A 16,799-nucleotide genomic window follows, 5' to 3' on the forward strand; every position below is an offset into this window, starting at 1 on the left:
TGAAACAAACTGCTCTCTGACATTAATGCCAAGGATCAGCGCTGGCCAGAGTTTAAACACCGGATCAGATACAAATGTTTCCTGTTTTACTCAAACGTCGTGCTGTATAGAAATCATGACACAGCTGCAGGAGTGTGTGTATTACTGGACAGGAAGGTGTGGTTTGCTGTCCTGTGTGTAATAACTAACCGCGTGCTTCAATAACGTGAGTAAACAGTTGATAAAGTTTTTTTTCAACTCCAGCTCTCCTGCCTGCATGGACGTTATGTATATGCGCATGCGCCGTGGCGCCCGTGTCCGTCAGGGCGGTGATCTCTCTCCTGTTCTGCGTGTCTCTCTCTCTCTGGGAAAAACCCGAGTAGGAGGAGGAGGAGGACTCCTTCCTCTTCTCCGTCTTGTTCTGCTCCGGCGGCGGTGAGCGCTGATTGGAGTAAATGATAAAAAGCTCCCGGTGCGCGGCGGTGAAGGCAGACAGACGCACGCGGATGTGTCTCCGGAAGCGCAGCGGAAGCCGCCCCGCGGACCTCCTTCAAGCCCAGATTGTGAGTATGAGCTGCAGAGGAGGGGGGCGGGGGGCGCGCTTTCACTTCAAGCCCCCGTGCGGGCTCCCGTCCGCGGCCACGCTGCTCCGCCGGAAGGTCGGTGATTCCTCCCTCCCCCCCTGCCAACGAGCGGCCAGTGTGCGGGGGTGGGGAGGACCCGTGTCTCCTTTCCTGCTTCCTCTCTGAGTGACATTGGACCGACAGCTCTGGGGGAGGAGTGAGGAGAGGAAGGCAGCTCTTTAGTCCTCTTTCCTTCACTCCGTGCTTGTTTCCTTCAGCTCTCATGCCAAAGACCTGCGGAGGCTCAGTGAGGAAGGCCCGGTGCAGACCAGCAGGGACAAACTTTAATGGGTTAGGCCGGACTTCTGTTCTCCTGCTGTGACAGATGTTCTGGTGTTGTTAGCCATGTTTTGGCGTTCTGACAGGGGTTCTGTTTTCATGAAAAGACGTTCTGGTGTTCTAGCGGAGGCTACGATGTTCTGACAGATGTACAGACAGATGTTCTGACAGATGTTCTGACAGACGTTCTGGTGTTCTAGCAAAGGCTAAAATGTTCTGACAGATGTCCGGACAGATGTTCTGACAGACGTTCTGGTGTTCTAGCGGAGGCTATGATGTTCTGACAGATGTCCGGACAGATGTTCTGACAGATGTTCTGACAGATGTTCTGGTGTTCTAGCAAAGGCTAAGATGTTCTGACATGTCCAGACAGATGTTCTGACAGACGTTCTGACAGACGTTGTGGTGTTCTAGCAAAGGCTAAGATGTTCTGACATGTCCGGACAGATGTTCTGACAGATGTTCTGACAGACGTTCTGGTGTTCTAGCAAAGGCTAAGATGTTCTGACATGTCCGGACAGATGTTCTGACAGATGTTCTGACAGACATTCTGGTGCATTAACAAGAGTTCTGTTGTCATGAAAGACATTCTCGTGTTCTGAAAGATTTTGACCTTGTAAGAGAGGCTCTGAAGATCTGACGTAGGTTCTGGTGTTCTGACAGACGTTCTCGTTCTCTGACAGAGGTGTTGATGCCACTGATGTTTTAGTGTTCTGACACAGGTTCTGTTATCAGGAAATATGTTCTGGTATTCTGAAAGAGGCTCTGATGGATAGATACTTTATTGATCCCACAAGGGAAATGTTTGTGTTACAGGAGCCTGATAAAGAGTCCAGTCTACAATACACAACAAGACACAACACACTTAAAGGTGCCATCTTATACTATAAGATTTAATATATTTACAACAGTGTTAAAAAAGTCCAAATAATGTTAGTTAAACATGGTGAAAGTAAAACTGACATTTTATAACAGAAGTGCAAACTGCATTCAAAAACTTTTTGTGCACTACCAGTCGAACGTTTGGACACACCTTCTCATTGAATGGTTCTTCTTTATACAAAAAAGGGTGAAATAACTCAAAACCGTGTTTCAGATTCTTGGTAACATCCAGCCTTTGCTTTGATTCCTGCTTTGCTCACTCTTCTCATTTTCTCCATGAGCTTCATGAGGTCATCTCCTGAAATGGTTTTCCAACAGTCCTGAAGAAGTTCCCAGAGATGCTGAGCACTTGTTGGCCTTTTGCCTTTACTCTGCGCTCCATCCCAATCCATCTCCACTGGGTTTAGGTCAGGTGACTGTGGAGGCCTCACATCACTCTCCTTCTTGGTCAAACAGCCCTCACACAGCCTGGAGGTGTGTTTGGGCTCATTGTGCTGTCCTGGCATGTGTCTGCAGGATGCTGTGGTAGCCATGCTGGTTCAGTTATTATGGTTCTTGCCATAATATGAATTCTAACAGTTGTCAAATAGGGCTGTGTTTGACAACTGTGAACCCTGACAGGCACACCTGTGAGGTGAAACCATGTCAGGTGACGACATCATGTAGCTCACTGAGAGAAGGCCGAGGGTTTGCAGTCAACAAAGCAAAGGATGGCTACTTTCAGAATCTAAAATATAAAACACATTTAGTGTTTTTATCAATCTTTCTTTGCTACATAATTCTATAAATCTCGATGCATATATTTGATGTTTGTATCTACAATGTGTAAAGTAGTAAAAATACAGAAAAACCATTCAATGAGAAGCTGTGTCCAAATGTTCGACTGGTGGTGTAAATGTAAGAAAAACAGCTGTATGAAGCTGTAATACAGTGACAGGTATGTTCACGTAGAAGGAAGATTCATTATCTGTGAGGTCAAATCAAGGTCAAGTTTATTTATGTAGCACATTACCAACAGTCCATGCTGTACAAAGTGCAATGTAGTCAAAGGAGCTTGCAAAGAAAGCGTCTGGACTTCTTTAAGTTTACTTGAAGACGTTTCACCTCTCATCCGAGAAGCTTCTTCAGTTCTAAGGTCAAATGGTGGAGAGTCCCAGATATAAACCTAGTGGGAGTATCCCCCCACAGAGGGACAAAAGGACCCCCTGATGATCTTCTAATCGCCTGAGCCAAGGTGTGAAACTGGGTGTGGGTCCCAATCAGCCAGAGTTTCGAGTGTGTTCATTGTGAAACCTGGCCCCACCTTATCATGCGAATTCCTGAGGTCAGATGGCCCAGGATGTGAGTGGGCGTTAAGGCGTCTGGGAAGGGATCTCAAAACTGGATTATAGATGGCAGAGAGTTGGTGTCGTAAACCCCCGCCTCTGTTCAAAGATGGTCGCTCACAGTGAACATAGATGGCTTCTTTCACTCCTCTTTCAAACCATCTGTCCTCTCTGTCCAAAATGTGAACATTGGCATCCTCGAAAGAGTGACCTTTATCCTTAAGATGCAGATGGACTGCTGAGTCTTGTCCTGTGGAGGTGGCTCTTCTGTGTTGTGCCATGCGCTTGTGAAGTGGCTGTTTGGTCTCTCCAATGTAGAGGTCTGGGCATTCCTCGCTGCACTGTACAGCATACACACCCGAAACTCTGGCTGATTGGGACCCACACCCAGTTTCACACCTTGGCTCAGGCGATTAGAAGATCATCAGGGGGTCCTTTTGTCCCTCTGTGGGGGGATACTCCCACTAGGTTTATATCTGGGACTCTCCACCATTTGACCTTAGAACTGAAGAAGCTTCTCGGATGAGAGGTGAAACGTCTTCAAGTAAACTTAAAGAAGTCCAGACGCCTTTCTTTGCAAGCTCCTTTGACTACGATGACCTGGATGACTGAGAACCTTCACAGACAAAGTGCAATGTAAAATACCACTGAAATAAGATGCACAACAGTGATGCAGGTAAAACATCGAAGAGAGGAAAAAAAAATAAAACAAGTAAATAAAAACAACAACTAAGGCTGTTAAAACCAAAATGTTTAGGTCAACGTGTGTTAAAAGCCAGACCATAAAATGTGTCTTTAGTGATGATTTAAAGTGTTAGTGTTTGTGCAGGTCTAATATTAAGAGGAAGACTGTTGCAGAGTCTGGGTCCTGCCACAGAGAAGCCTCTGTCACCACCACACTTTAGTCCAGGAGTAGTTAAGGTTAGTTCTGACCTGGACCTCACGGTTCTTCCTGGAGCATAAACGAACAGGAGCTCAGACGGGTGAGAAGGGGCTCGTCCGGTTTGTGATTTAAAAACAAAAAGTAAGATTTGGATCCTGTGAGGAACAGGGAGCCAGTGAGAGGCCAACACTGGGTTACAGGCTCCTTCAGTTTAGTGCCAGTCAGCAGACGAGCAGCTGCATTGTGGACCAACTGGAGACGATGAAGAGAGGCCTGGTCCAGTTACCAAAGTACAGAAAACTGCAGTAGTTCAGTCTGCAGCTAATGAACACATGAATAACATGTTCAAAGACATCAGCTGGAAGGTGTGGCTTTGCCTTGCACTGGACTACTGCGCTCACCTGCCTACACCCAAAGGCTGCTGTCAGGTCCAACAACAAGATTCCAGAGTTAAGGGAATATCATTAACAACCCTTCAAAGTGCCGTTTCAGTGTTGTGTACTGATTTAAAACAAGATTGAAACTTTTCATCGATCTCCTTAAGATCGAGGTGAGCCCGCAACTGTAAACTGTAAATAGACCAGTTTCTCCAGAACTTTTGAAAGAAAGGGGAGCTTTGAGATTGGCCTGTAATTGGACAGAACAGTTGGGTCCAGATTGTGATTTTTAAGACGAGGCTGAACTATAGCTTGTTTAAAACATGATGGGACACAGCCTGTAGCAAGGCAAGTGTTGATTAATCTGTGGATAAAAGCCCAACAGTATTAAAAGTATTTTTAAGCAGATTTGGAGGAAGCCGATCTGATGTGCAGTGTGATGATCTTCGGTGATGAACTACCACAGACAGTTCACTCAAACTGAGACAGCTGAGCACGCAGGAGGAACACTGAGGTCTGAGGCAGTGGGCGACCAGACATAAGAAACTTTATCAGTAAAAATGCTGAAAAGTCATCAACTATAAATCTGACATCACCACATGGACAAAAAATAGGATTAAAACATTATAAAGTACCTGAGGCTGTTTGTGGACACCAGATTTGAGACAAGCTGAGTGTTTGCAGTCTGTGCAGCCTCTTGGTAAGCAGAGACACAAACATGAAGCCTATCGTTTTTCCATCTCCTCTCAGCGTGTCTGCAGCCACGTCTAAGGCTGTGCGTATGTTCATTCAGCCATGGCTCTGATAATGGCTTAGCACGCACAGTCCTGAGTGGAGCGATTCAGTCCAAGATATAAGTGCAGGTTGAATTAAAGATGTCAGAACGTCCTCAGCGCTTTCACAGCCGGAGTTCATTTTTCCACAAACCATAAATGCAACAGAAAATTTAGGTGCTATCAAAGTATTAAGGGCTCGTCCTTTGTGGGCTGCAGTGCACAGCTTATCCACAAACAGCCCAAAGTTAAAGTGAACAACTCAGGAAAATGATCAGAGACGCGCACGTAGAGCAGGGCGATATGACCAAAAATATTTATCACAATATACATTTGAAAATTTATTTATGTATATTTATATATTTGAAAATTTGTGATAACAATATAACTGATGCAAGACAAAATACTTTACAACTCCACAACTTTATTAGTGCAAAAAACCCCATTAATGTATTTTCACTTAAACAAGCAGCTGTTTGTTTATGTGAATTAAAGCTGTATAACAATGTAACAGTGCAAATGCAAATTCCTCGCAGACGGTTTAACCAAAAGGCATTTCCAGTGGAAATGGGCTGACATATGCTCAGCATAACCATGTATAATATCCACACAAGTTAAAAACTGGCGCTTTGCAACATGGAACTGCAGTGTGCCAAATAAACAAGTCAAATAGGTATTTTTCGGACCATAAGGTGCACGGGATTATAAGAAAACCAAACAGTCAAACTTTACTCATTCTTCTTGCTTCCTCCACGTCTGTACCATTGATTCATTAATGTTGAATTGTCTCACAGCTGCTCTAGTCCCATGTTCTACTGCATGACTGATAAAGTTTGAAATCCACTTCATAAGCATGTCTCTTAACAGGAGCCATTTGTGGTCCTTATACACACACACTACTGTAATATTATGTTGAAGCACAGTACGTATCACTCCGCGAGGCTCCTGCCTACGACAGCCGTAATGCTCCGACAATCCATCAGGTGGTGCGTCTTCGTCGCTTACCAAAGGCGTACTAAAACATTTTTGACAGATTTCTGCACGCCGTGTACATAAAATCGGTTCGAGGTCAGTAAGCAGAACCAGAATTCATACATAAGGCGCACTGTTGATTTTTGAGAAAATTAAAGGTGTTTAAGAGCACCTTATAGTGCGACAAATACGGCAATAACGACGGCCCGCTTGCATGTTCTACCAAAAACTGTGCTTTGTTGTGTATCTGACAGATGAAAGCTAAACCAGTTCCACACCACTGAAGTTGCAGCATTTTTACAAACCAGTTCTGGTTCATCTGTTTCATTCAACGATCCGCTTTCGCCCTTCTCATTCTCCGTCGCCGCCATGCTTTTTCTGCCATGTTCATATGAAAACAAAGGCACTGCGCATGCGCGTTTTACCCATATTCTATCACGATATTTTATTTTTTTATCGTTGCCCAACATTATACCGGTGTTACTGTGAACGGTATGATATGGCCAAAAAAATCCATAAATCCAAAATACTCCCCAAAAAAGGGCACACACAGCTTGGACCAGATGTGGCCCACATCTGCAAGTTTTACATGAGACTGCAAGGTCCTCATGGTGATGTGATCTGCCTGACACATCTCCATGTCTGTTAGAAATATTGGGGTAGCTCTCTGGGGTGGCTGTGGCTCAGGTGGTAGAGCAGATCAGCTACTGACTGGAAGGTTGGTGGTTCGATCCTTGCTTCCCAGGTCTGCATGCCAAGTATCCTTGGGCAAGAACCTAAAACTAACCTCAAGTTGCTCTCCGATGCATCGGAGTGTGAATGTGTGTGAATGCTTAGAGTACAGAAGGAAGTGCTTGTATGAGTGGGTGAATGAGGTCTGTTGTATAGATTGTATAGAGCGCTTTGAGTACTCCGGGAGAGTAGAAAAGCGCTATATAAGAATCAGTGCATTTACTAGAGCAGGGCGATATGACCAAAAATATTTATCACCATATACATTTGAAAATTTGCGATAACGATATAACTGACGATATAATTGACACTAGACAAAATACTTTACAACTCTTCAACTTTATTAGTGCAAAAAAAAAAAATCAATGTATTTTCACTTAAACAAGCAGCTGTTTTATGTGCATTAAAGTTATATAAATAATTAACAGTGCAAATGCAAATTCCTCGCTGACAGTTTAACCAAAAGGCATTTCCAGTGGAAACTGGCCGACATATCCTCAGCATAACCATGTATAATATCCACAAAACTTAAAAAGAGGTTATACACACACAATACGGTAATATTATGTTGAAGCACAGTACGTATCACTCCGCGAGGCTCCGCCTACGATAGCCGTAATGCTCCGACAATCCATCGAGCGGTGCGGCTTCGTAGCTTAGCAAAGTCGTACTGAAACATTTGACAGATTTTCGTGTAGCACATAAAATCGTTTCGAGGTCAGTAAACACAACCAGAGTTCATACATAAGGCACACGGGATTATAAGGGGCTCTGTCGACTTTCAGAAAAATCAAAGGATTGATTTTAAGTGCGCCGTATTTTCCAAACAACACGGTAATAACGACGGCCCGCTAGCATGCGCTACCAAAAATAATGCTTTGTTGTATATCTGACGGACGAAAGCTAAACCAGTTCAACACCACTGAAGTTGCAGCATTTTTACAAACCAGTTCAGGTTCATCGTTTCATTCAACGATCCGCTTTCGCCCTTCTCATTCTGCGTCGCCGCCATGTGCGTATGTAAACACAGGCACTGCGCATGCGCGTTTTACCCATATTCTATCGCCATATTTCATTTTCCTATCGTTGCCCAACATTACACCGGTATTACCGTGAACGGTATGATATAGCCCAGCCCCAGCATTTACCATTTACTCTCATAATGACTATGAGGTCTGTTGAATTTCTCAGGTTAACCCTGATCATGTGTTGCTAACCTGGAATTCAAACGTGAGGCCAAGCAGTGTTGCTGCCTTGCTCATGTGAGAGAATTGAACCGTGTTCCTTAAATTTAGAGCTGCATTTGGAACAAACAGACACAAAGTGTTCCTTCGTGCTTCCTTCCTTTCTTGGTGTGTCGATGACTCGTATAGCTTACGTCAGGATAAACTGCAGTATGGGGATTTATGGGAATGTTGTCATTATGACCATATAGGGTGCTGGCTCTGGTTTCAGGAGGAAGAGACACTGAAAAGCAGAAATAACGTGTTTCTGCATTTAAGGAATCGTATTTCGAGCAGCAGTTTTTACATCCAAGTCCCTCAGAGTGGAGCAAACACCTGTCTGTAATCATTACTGATCACCTGCGGGTGCTTCGCCTCGACTGCGTTTCCCTTCTGTCTGAACACCCAGCCCTCCCTTCATGTCACTCTTGGTTTTACATATTAGGCTTAAAAGCATGTTGGAGGTGAGGGTTGTGGGTCATTGCAATAATGTGTCTTAATGTGAAAGTCTTTGGAAGCCTCTGCTGGTTTGTTTGAAGTCTCTTGTGAACTTTAAATAAAGCCACCTCTCAGATAGCCGCCGGAGGACGAGGAGCAGGACGGCTTTTTCTGTCTTCCTGTTGCCAGTTGGTACACACTTCCTCTTCCTGTGTCTTTCTTCATTATGTCTGTTGCTTACTTCCTCTTTTTCAGACTGCTCATCTTCTTCCCTTCTGTCTGTTTCTCCTTTTGTCTTGTGTTTCTAGCACTCCGGCCATCTTTGCTTCACCGATGCGTACGTCTGTGGGCTTTTATCAGACGATGCTGCTTCATCAGCCTGTTAAAGTAAAGGTCATATTCACTCAGAGAACCGCAGCAGTGATTCAAGATACAAGAACTTTATTGTCAGTACAACAGTATACACAGTATGCAGCGTGCCGAAATGCCGTTTCACCCCCCATGGTGCATTTATAAGAATATAAAAGATAAATCTCCAAGAGATATAAATCTAGGAATTACAAAAAAATAGTAACTTATAAAATAAAAAGGTACTATTACTAACTATGCAATACTAACTGTACAATAAACAAAGGACAGAGGCAATACGAAGTGGATTGTGCAGCAGGTATTGAACACAATAACTGGAAGATGATGATGGAGACAGATTGGACAGTACATGAAGCAGATGTGGGACTGACGGAGAAACTTGTGATAAGCCGACATTACCCAAGATGACGATCAAAGTGACTCTGTGTTACCCAACATGTAAGTGAGGAAACTGCTAAAGAAAAAACAAGTGGCTTCAAAGAGTTCCATCTCCTCTCCGTTCACAAATAGACACACAAACATCGTGTAGTTCTTCACATGATAAAATACACATGGAGTCAGCCTGTGACTCATCGTGGTGCCTCCTTAATGTGAGGTCAGTGGTTTGATCCCTGTTCCTAGTCCTGGATGTTGTCCTTGGACAAACCCCTGAACACAGAGGTTTCCTGTGCGCTGGTGTGTCAGGGTGTGAATATAGAAAAGCTAACAGCAGTGAGGGTCCGTTTACAGCCTTTATCTCCCCCAGCCTTAACCCTAACCTCCCCCATTGTCAGCTTTTCCTATTGAAAGTGATAAAGAGCGGTGGCATGATGGCTGACCACTGATTCTAACCTTCAACAGAACTTCTTCCTTCCAGAGTTGGAGAAAAAGTATTTTCAGAACCAGAAATTTCAGTTACTCGTTTTTTTCTGTCCATGTGTTACAGTGGAAACATCCTCAGCTCCACCTCTGATGGTGGGTGAAGTTCTCGTCTTTACGGAGACTTTGCATGAAATCACGGTGCACAAAAACTTAACTGTGTTTGCCTGAATGGTTCGTTAACTGGAATCTGATGAACTGGATTAAAATCTGACTGTTTAGTACAGGTGTCATTGCTCCCTCTGCTGCTTTCTTGGTCATATGGTTTTACACTCGCCACACTCACGTCCTCCAAATGTTTACAACTAATTTAATGCATCAGGAGCTCGTTCGTCTCTGCTGTTCGATGTTCGAGGTTTAACCCTTTATTGACGATGGGCCCGCTGACAGGCCCATTTTACAAGCGCTCTTTAAACGACGGTAACTCAGTCATCGTTTATGCTAGAGAGAAAATGTGGACGCTTACTGAAAGACGAGAAGATGAGCTTCACGAAACTTTATGGTGCATCTTTAGAAAGCACGAGCAACCGACGGTCCAATCACATGTAAGAATTGATGATGCATGGGTGTGAAGAAGTGGCAGCGCCCCAAAAAAGGCCTGCAGATTTAAAAAAACTGAGTGGCTTAGGCTCAAAAACGTCATTGTACATATTTAGTATAGTTCATTTTTAGAGTTGATGTGTTACATTTTGTTTCTGTGGAATATCAGTTTCCACTTAACTATAAATCTGAAAACACAGAGTCTGTTTTTTATTTTCGTCCACTGTAAACTGTTGTTGCGTTGTCACAACAATACAGTGATGTAAAATGACTGACAGATATTTAAAGCTGGGGTTATTCTGAAAAAAGGGGCAAAAGCATTCACTTATAGTGTGATTTCTGCCCCTATTACAGCCAAAATGACCAAATAAATCCAGGCGGCCTAATGATGCTTGGTCAGTAAGAGCAGCACAGCTCAGATTACAGGTGATGATGTCATCTCGTCCTCACAGCGCCCAGAAAACACGCCAACGTGTCAGAATCGTTTAAATATAAAGTTCATTGAGAATCTTTCAGTGTCCTTGCTGTTTTCACACTTTTGCACACACACACTCACTGTGGTCTTTTTTCTCTCCTTCGTGTGTGTGTGTGTGTGTGTGTGTGTGTGTGTGTGTGTGGACACCTTGTGAATAAATCTGCCTCTTGGTGGATTTGTTGGTGCTGTTTGCTGTTGCATTTGTGAACATCTCCATGTGTTTGGACTGTATGTGTGTTTGTGCATTTCGCTGTGTGTGTGTGTGTGTGTGTGTGTGTGTGTGTGTGTGTGTGTAAAGCAGAGGTCCGAGGCTGAAGAGTGGATGACATGCGTGTGCCCGGCCTGCTAACACCGCTGACGACGCGCGCTCTAACCGACCGGCCGCTCTCTCGACATGGCGGATGTTCTGGTAAAGCCCTCTGACTGTTTGTCCTCTCTGTGTCCGTCTGTCCGTGTGCCACACAAACACGTCCTCTTCTAGCCGTAATGAGGTCACATCACCATCAGCAGTGTGAGAGTTGTCCTCGCGCACCACACAATCATTTCTTTATGGACTTTGCAGCAGCAGACCAGGGAAGGTGCTGTCATGTTGTAACATGCACGAGAGCTGAAACTGGATGTAATGTGACGCTCATCTCGGACCAGAAGCACGTAAAGGGTTTTGTCCGTAATGTGTTGAGAAGAACAAGGGCACAGGCCGAGCGAGCAGCTGGACTGCGACAGCTGGGCTGATGTTGTGATGAGCTGTGGGGATTTAGCCTCAGGGATGTGGTCAGGTTGGTTTTCCTGTGAAAGAGAGAAACTTTGACAAGTCGAGACTGGACTGATTCCAGAGATGAACAAGTTCAAGAATGTAAACACTGCTTTTAGCAGCTTTTTCCTCCTTTTCCTGCCTTGGTGGTGTGAAGAGGTCCGTGCAGTCCTCGTGGCAGGGTTAGTTGTGTGTGTGTGTGTGGACGCCAGGTCTGATTCATCAAGTTTCAGAGAGAAACCAAGAACCCCTGTGTGTCACAATACCTCTGATTCTGCTTCCTGCCCCCCACCCTTCGTCTCTTCCTCCTTTACGGGAGTGAAGGCGTGCTGATTGATGGAGGCGTCGTGGCTGTTAGCGAGCGGCTGAAAGGAAGGAGAAAGAAGGACTGGTTTGTCGATCGTTCGCCGCTGAATCGTCCCGTCTCTGGTGAGCTGTGTGGCTGAATGCTTTCTGTGTGCTGGAGCTTTAGCGTGCTGCCGTGGGCACTCCTGTCACCTTAAAGACGATGGATGCAGGTACGGCGTGAGTCACGCCATGCTGTCGATACTGTTGATTATCGACCGAACTGAAGGTTCATAACTAAGATTTGAGAAATGATTTCTGATCTGTGGATGTTTGAGGAAAGGCAAAGGTCTTTAGTGGAAAATGCGTCATGGTCAACTGTATTTCTCAGTTCCTGAAAAGCTGAACAGTCTGGGAAATGCTGATTTTCGTGTGTTGGCTTATAAACAACAATGAAAGGGCCCAGCAGATTCTCAAGTTGAATATTTGAAAGCTACAGAGGCGGCAGACATTCTGTATTTAAATAAGAAGTACAGATAGTAGTTTTGAGAATACTCCAGTAAATGTCGAAGTACTAAATAAACTCTTTGAAGAAGTACCGGCTCTGATACAGAGTAAGAAATGAAAGAGTAGCTCCCTGGAGGACGTCTGACAGCTGCGCACACATAACTCAACCTTGTGGTATAAAACTGAGAAAATAAACCTACTTGAGATGAATTTTCATTGTAATAAATGCAGTCAGCCTGAATCACTGAAGCAGAACATGAGCAGCTGCCTACATGCTGGTGCCGGGAGCGGGCCAACAATAACCTGAACTATGCTCAATATAAATCTGCCCCAACTGTAAAGAGTTGATTATCATTTTGATTATAAAGCATGGTCTGTTAGAATAAAGATGTAAAATTGTGGAGTAAGTCATAAACAGGGAAATGTTTAACACATAACTAAGAAATGCTTAATAGTTGTTTTTCAAATGTGAGCAAAGGCAGTAAGGGCTTGTGTGTGTACACGGCAGCATGAACTCGGTTGGATTTACCTGCACGTGTAAAACGTTGTCCTGTTGCTGCGCTTACAGAAACGCTGTCTCTGACTTGAAAAACTTTACTTTATGCTCCTCTCACTCCCTGCTTCTCAGCTTGATGCTGACATCGCCCCTCGGTGAGGGGTTAGGTCCAAAACAAACCACATTAACCCCTGACTTCAGATGTGCCTCTTTCATCTCTTTTTATGCGACGTACCCCGGTGATTCATACACGAGTAGGATTGCCTCATGTGTTACAGTTTACGCTCATATCGGTTAAAAAAATAACTAAATTAAAGTACAGCTCCTAAAACTTCTACATAAGTATAGTAATAAGGTATTTATACTTTATTTTTCCCACCTGTGCTGGGCTGTGGAGATTTCCATATTAAATGTTTCCCACCAGGTTGATTTTATATTCTGAGTGGGGGTAATACAGGCAGGTCTTCCCTCAGAGTGTGTTTGCTCCTGAGCCTGAATGTGGTCTTTGGTCCGTTAATACCACCTTAATACCATTAGTGGTACCCGTCTGAGGACCCTGAGGAAGAGCACTGAAGCCGCTGCTTTTGTTGGGCTCCCATTTAGTTCTGTATATGATTTTTTAAATCTCTAATATATATATGAGTAATAATCCATGTTAAAATCAGTCACTACAATAGAATTGAATGGCCCTTTATTGTCATTGTACATGTACAACAGTATGGTGGCTACTCCACGCTGACTGAGCAGCAGTAAGAATCATAGAAATAGTAAAAACATCAGGAGTAAACAGGTAAGTAGTGTTAACAGTCCGAATGGCCCGGGGAAGAAGCTGTTAGTGAGTCTGGAGGTATTAGTGACCCTCTGTGCAGCCTGTCTGTCCCCCTGAGTAAGTAAGTAAGTAAGTAAAACTTTATTTATATAGCACCTTTCAAGATAAAAATCACAAAGTGCTTCACAGAAGCTAAAACCTAAAAATAAAAATCAACCAAAAGCAAGTTTAAAAAAAGTACCAAACACCAGGCAGGAGGAGAGCCTGAAGGCCAGCAGCAGCTCCTGCTCCAGGTTATTCTTATTCTAAGTGCAGCCGCTGCTGGGCCTTCTTTACCAGGTGGTGGTGTTGTGGGCAGTGTTGGTCAAGTTACTTGAAAAAAGTAATCAGTAACTAATTACCGATTACTTCCCCAAAAAAGTAATCCCGTTACTTTACTGATTACTTATTTTCAAAAGTAATTAATTACTTAGTTACTTAGTTACTTTTTAAAAACACGATTTACAACCTGAATAGGTGATAAAGCGATAGATCTTTCAGCCCAATTCTACTTTTTCTGCATAATCCATCATATAAAATGTATTCAAATGGAAAAGTCTCTTTTTAAAACTTGTTTTATTAGTTTTAATCTTTTAACTTTATGCATCAAGCTAAAATTTAATTATATGCAACATTCTCTGACTGGAAGAAATTTGTTTAACATTTAAACCTATTTTCTGCACATTCCAGCACATTTTTTTGTGTTTACACTCAGTCTTTCAAATAGATGCAAGTAAAACACAGCAGAAAATAAATAAAGTCACAGACTAGCGGTCCTGTTGCTCTATTTTCACCTGTAAAGCAGGAGTGGGTTAGGCGGAGGTGTGCTCTGGTGCAGGTGTGCCGCAGCGGTCAGTGGAAGAATCCGCGAGTTTCTCTGTGAGTTTCCCATTACGTCGTAGCTACTCGGTGCTTGCTCGGAAGTTTAGGGGGTTTTTTTCGCTGTAAAAAGAAGTTTTCTTCCCACGCACAACGGACGCTAATGTTTTTGTCACTTTTTATGGAATCAAACTCAAAGTAAGGTCAGTACTTCCACGCTTTAAACGCTGCACGCTCATACTCTCTCCGCACTCGATATATGATCCATTGTTGATCTGCACACAGCTGTTGTCACGAACGTTACACTCGCATACGTCACTGTCATGAGACATTCTCGCAAAAAAATCACGGTTTTAGTAACGCAGTAACGCAGCGTTCCTACGGGAAAGTAACGGTAATCTAATTACCGTTTTTGCAATAGTAATCCCTTACTTTACTCGTTACCTGCAAAAAGTAATCAGATTACAGTAACGCGTTGCAAGTAACGCGTTACTGCCCATCTCTGGTTGTGGGTCCGGGTGAGATTAGCGGGGTGGCCTCAAACAGAGCAAAAAAGACGTTGAGCTCCTCTGCGAGTTTGAGGCTGCTGTCAGGGGTTGGGGGACTCTGGCCTTTGTAGTTGATGAGGGCTTGCACACCTCTCCGCACCTGATGGGGGTTGCTGTCGGTGAGCAAGCCCTCTGTCTTCCTCCTGTACCTCCTCCCCAGGTTGGCTCTGGCAGTCGTGTATAAAGAACTGTCTCTCAGCCTTCGGCTGAGTTACGAGTTGTGATCAGAGCCTGGACTTCACTCGTCATGGGTTAGGAAAAACCTGGATGGTTTGGTGACTGTCACATTCTCTACAGGGCACTTACTGTAGAAAAGGACAGACTGAGTGAAGGTTTCCAGGTCCTGCGGTTCGAAGACGGATCAGTCTGTCAGATCAAGAGAACAACATCTGGCCTTGTTTTAATGACCCCGGTGCTTAGAGGAGTTTGTTTCCTGAGAGGGGGTGTATGCAGAGATAAGGAGCAGAGAGAGGGGGTCAGATTGTCCCATGTGGGGAGGAGTGTGGCTCTATTCCTGTACACATGGTCCAGTGTCCTGTCCCCTCTGCTAGGACAGTTAACATGCTGGTGGAATTTGCAGGGTAATGATTTCAAAAATGCCTTATTAAAGTCCCAGCAACAACATGGATGTGCTCTGGGGTCTCTGCTTTCTGCTGATGGAAGTTGGAGATGGATGAGTCTTGAGCTAGCGTTGTAAACAATGGTAACTGTGGCTACCGTTAGCCCGTGAGGTAGATAAAAGCACCTGCACTGAATGGATTCTAAGTGTGCAGTGACCGTCTGTGATTCTACTGTTGTTGTCCTGAAGCACATGAGCACAGAGCCCACCACCCCTTCCCTTACCAGAGTCTTTGTTGTGGTCCTGGGGGTGTAACGTCTGGCCCGGAAACTCCTCTGAGGAATCAGGGATGTTTGGATGCATCCAGCATACAGCTACAGTGAGTAGACAGCACTCAGGACAAAGCAGTTGTCTGATTGTAGCTCCTTTGTTTTGTTTGTGAGGGATCTGGCGTTGCTGAGGAAGATTGCGTTAATGTTTTCACAGCTGGACGCAAGAGCCGCATCTCCACTTCAAACTCTACCTCTCCCTGCACTGTCTTTCTTGCTGTTCCCAACAATAACCTACAGGGGGCCCGGTGAGCCCGCAATCTCAGGGATACTGGCGTACCAATCCGAAGAAGAGTCCGAGTTCAGGCTGAGGCCAATGCCTATCAGTTCGTGACACCCGAAAAACATCAGTGCATTTTAGGAAGACGTGGTGAAAAACACAAAAAGGTCCACAGTATGTGTTTGGTGGTGGAGATAGTTCCACAGGGTTGTGGGCTAAGACTCGTTCTGTCTACCACCTGAGCTACAGCCACCCCTACCCATGGAGCCAGATAACACACACCAATGAGTTAAACTGCAGGAATGTCTCAAAGACATAAAGACCTGGATGGCCGCTAACTTTCTGCTTCTTAATTCAGATCAAACTGAGGTTATTGTACTCGGCCCTGAAAACCTTAGAAATATGGTATCTAAGCAGATTCTTACTCTGGATGGCATTACCTTGGCCTCCAGTAACACTGTGAGGAACCTTGGAGTCATTTTTGACCAGGACATGTCCTTCAACGCACATATTAAACAAATATGTAAGACTGCTTTCTTCCATTTGTGCATTTGTGTATTTATTACTTGTAAACTTGACTACTGTCATTCATTATTATCGGGATGTCCTAAATATTGGCTTTTCTTCATTGGCTCTGTAAAGCACCTTGAGGTGACTATCGTTGTGATTTGCTGCTAAAAAACTAAAACTGAATTGAAAAGATTAGAGCTGCTGCTCCTACTAAGAGAGTGTGCCGAAGTCTCCTGTGT

General features: G+C 44.2%; 1 protein-coding gene across 8 annotated transcripts in view; it reads left to right on the forward strand.

Moving 5' to 3' along the window:
- Window positions 1-294: 294 nt before the first annotated feature.
- LOC146365094 (regulator of G-protein signaling 17-like) overlaps window positions 295-16,799 on the forward strand; it is a 36,086-nt gene continuing 19,581 nt past the window's right edge. For 2 of the 8 annotated variants that reach the window (XM_084918365.1, XM_084918366.1), the window contains exon 1: window positions 295-542. In XM_084918365.1, coding sequence (XP_084774491.1) covers window positions 435-542 — 108 coding nt within the window. In that variant the 5' untranslated portion in view covers window positions 295-434. The other 6 variants (XM_084918370.1, XM_084918371.1, XM_084918368.1 and 3 more) reach the window with 6 other exon arrangements.

Source organism: Perissodus microlepis, chromosome 20 (genome assembly GCF_051167445.1).
Source record: "Perissodus microlepis isolate ML-2025 ecotype Zambia chromosome 20, ASM5116744v1, whole genome shotgun sequence".
In the NCBI taxonomy this organism is placed as follows: domain Eukaryota; kingdom Metazoa; phylum Chordata; class Actinopteri; order Cichliformes; family Cichlidae; genus Perissodus; species Perissodus microlepis.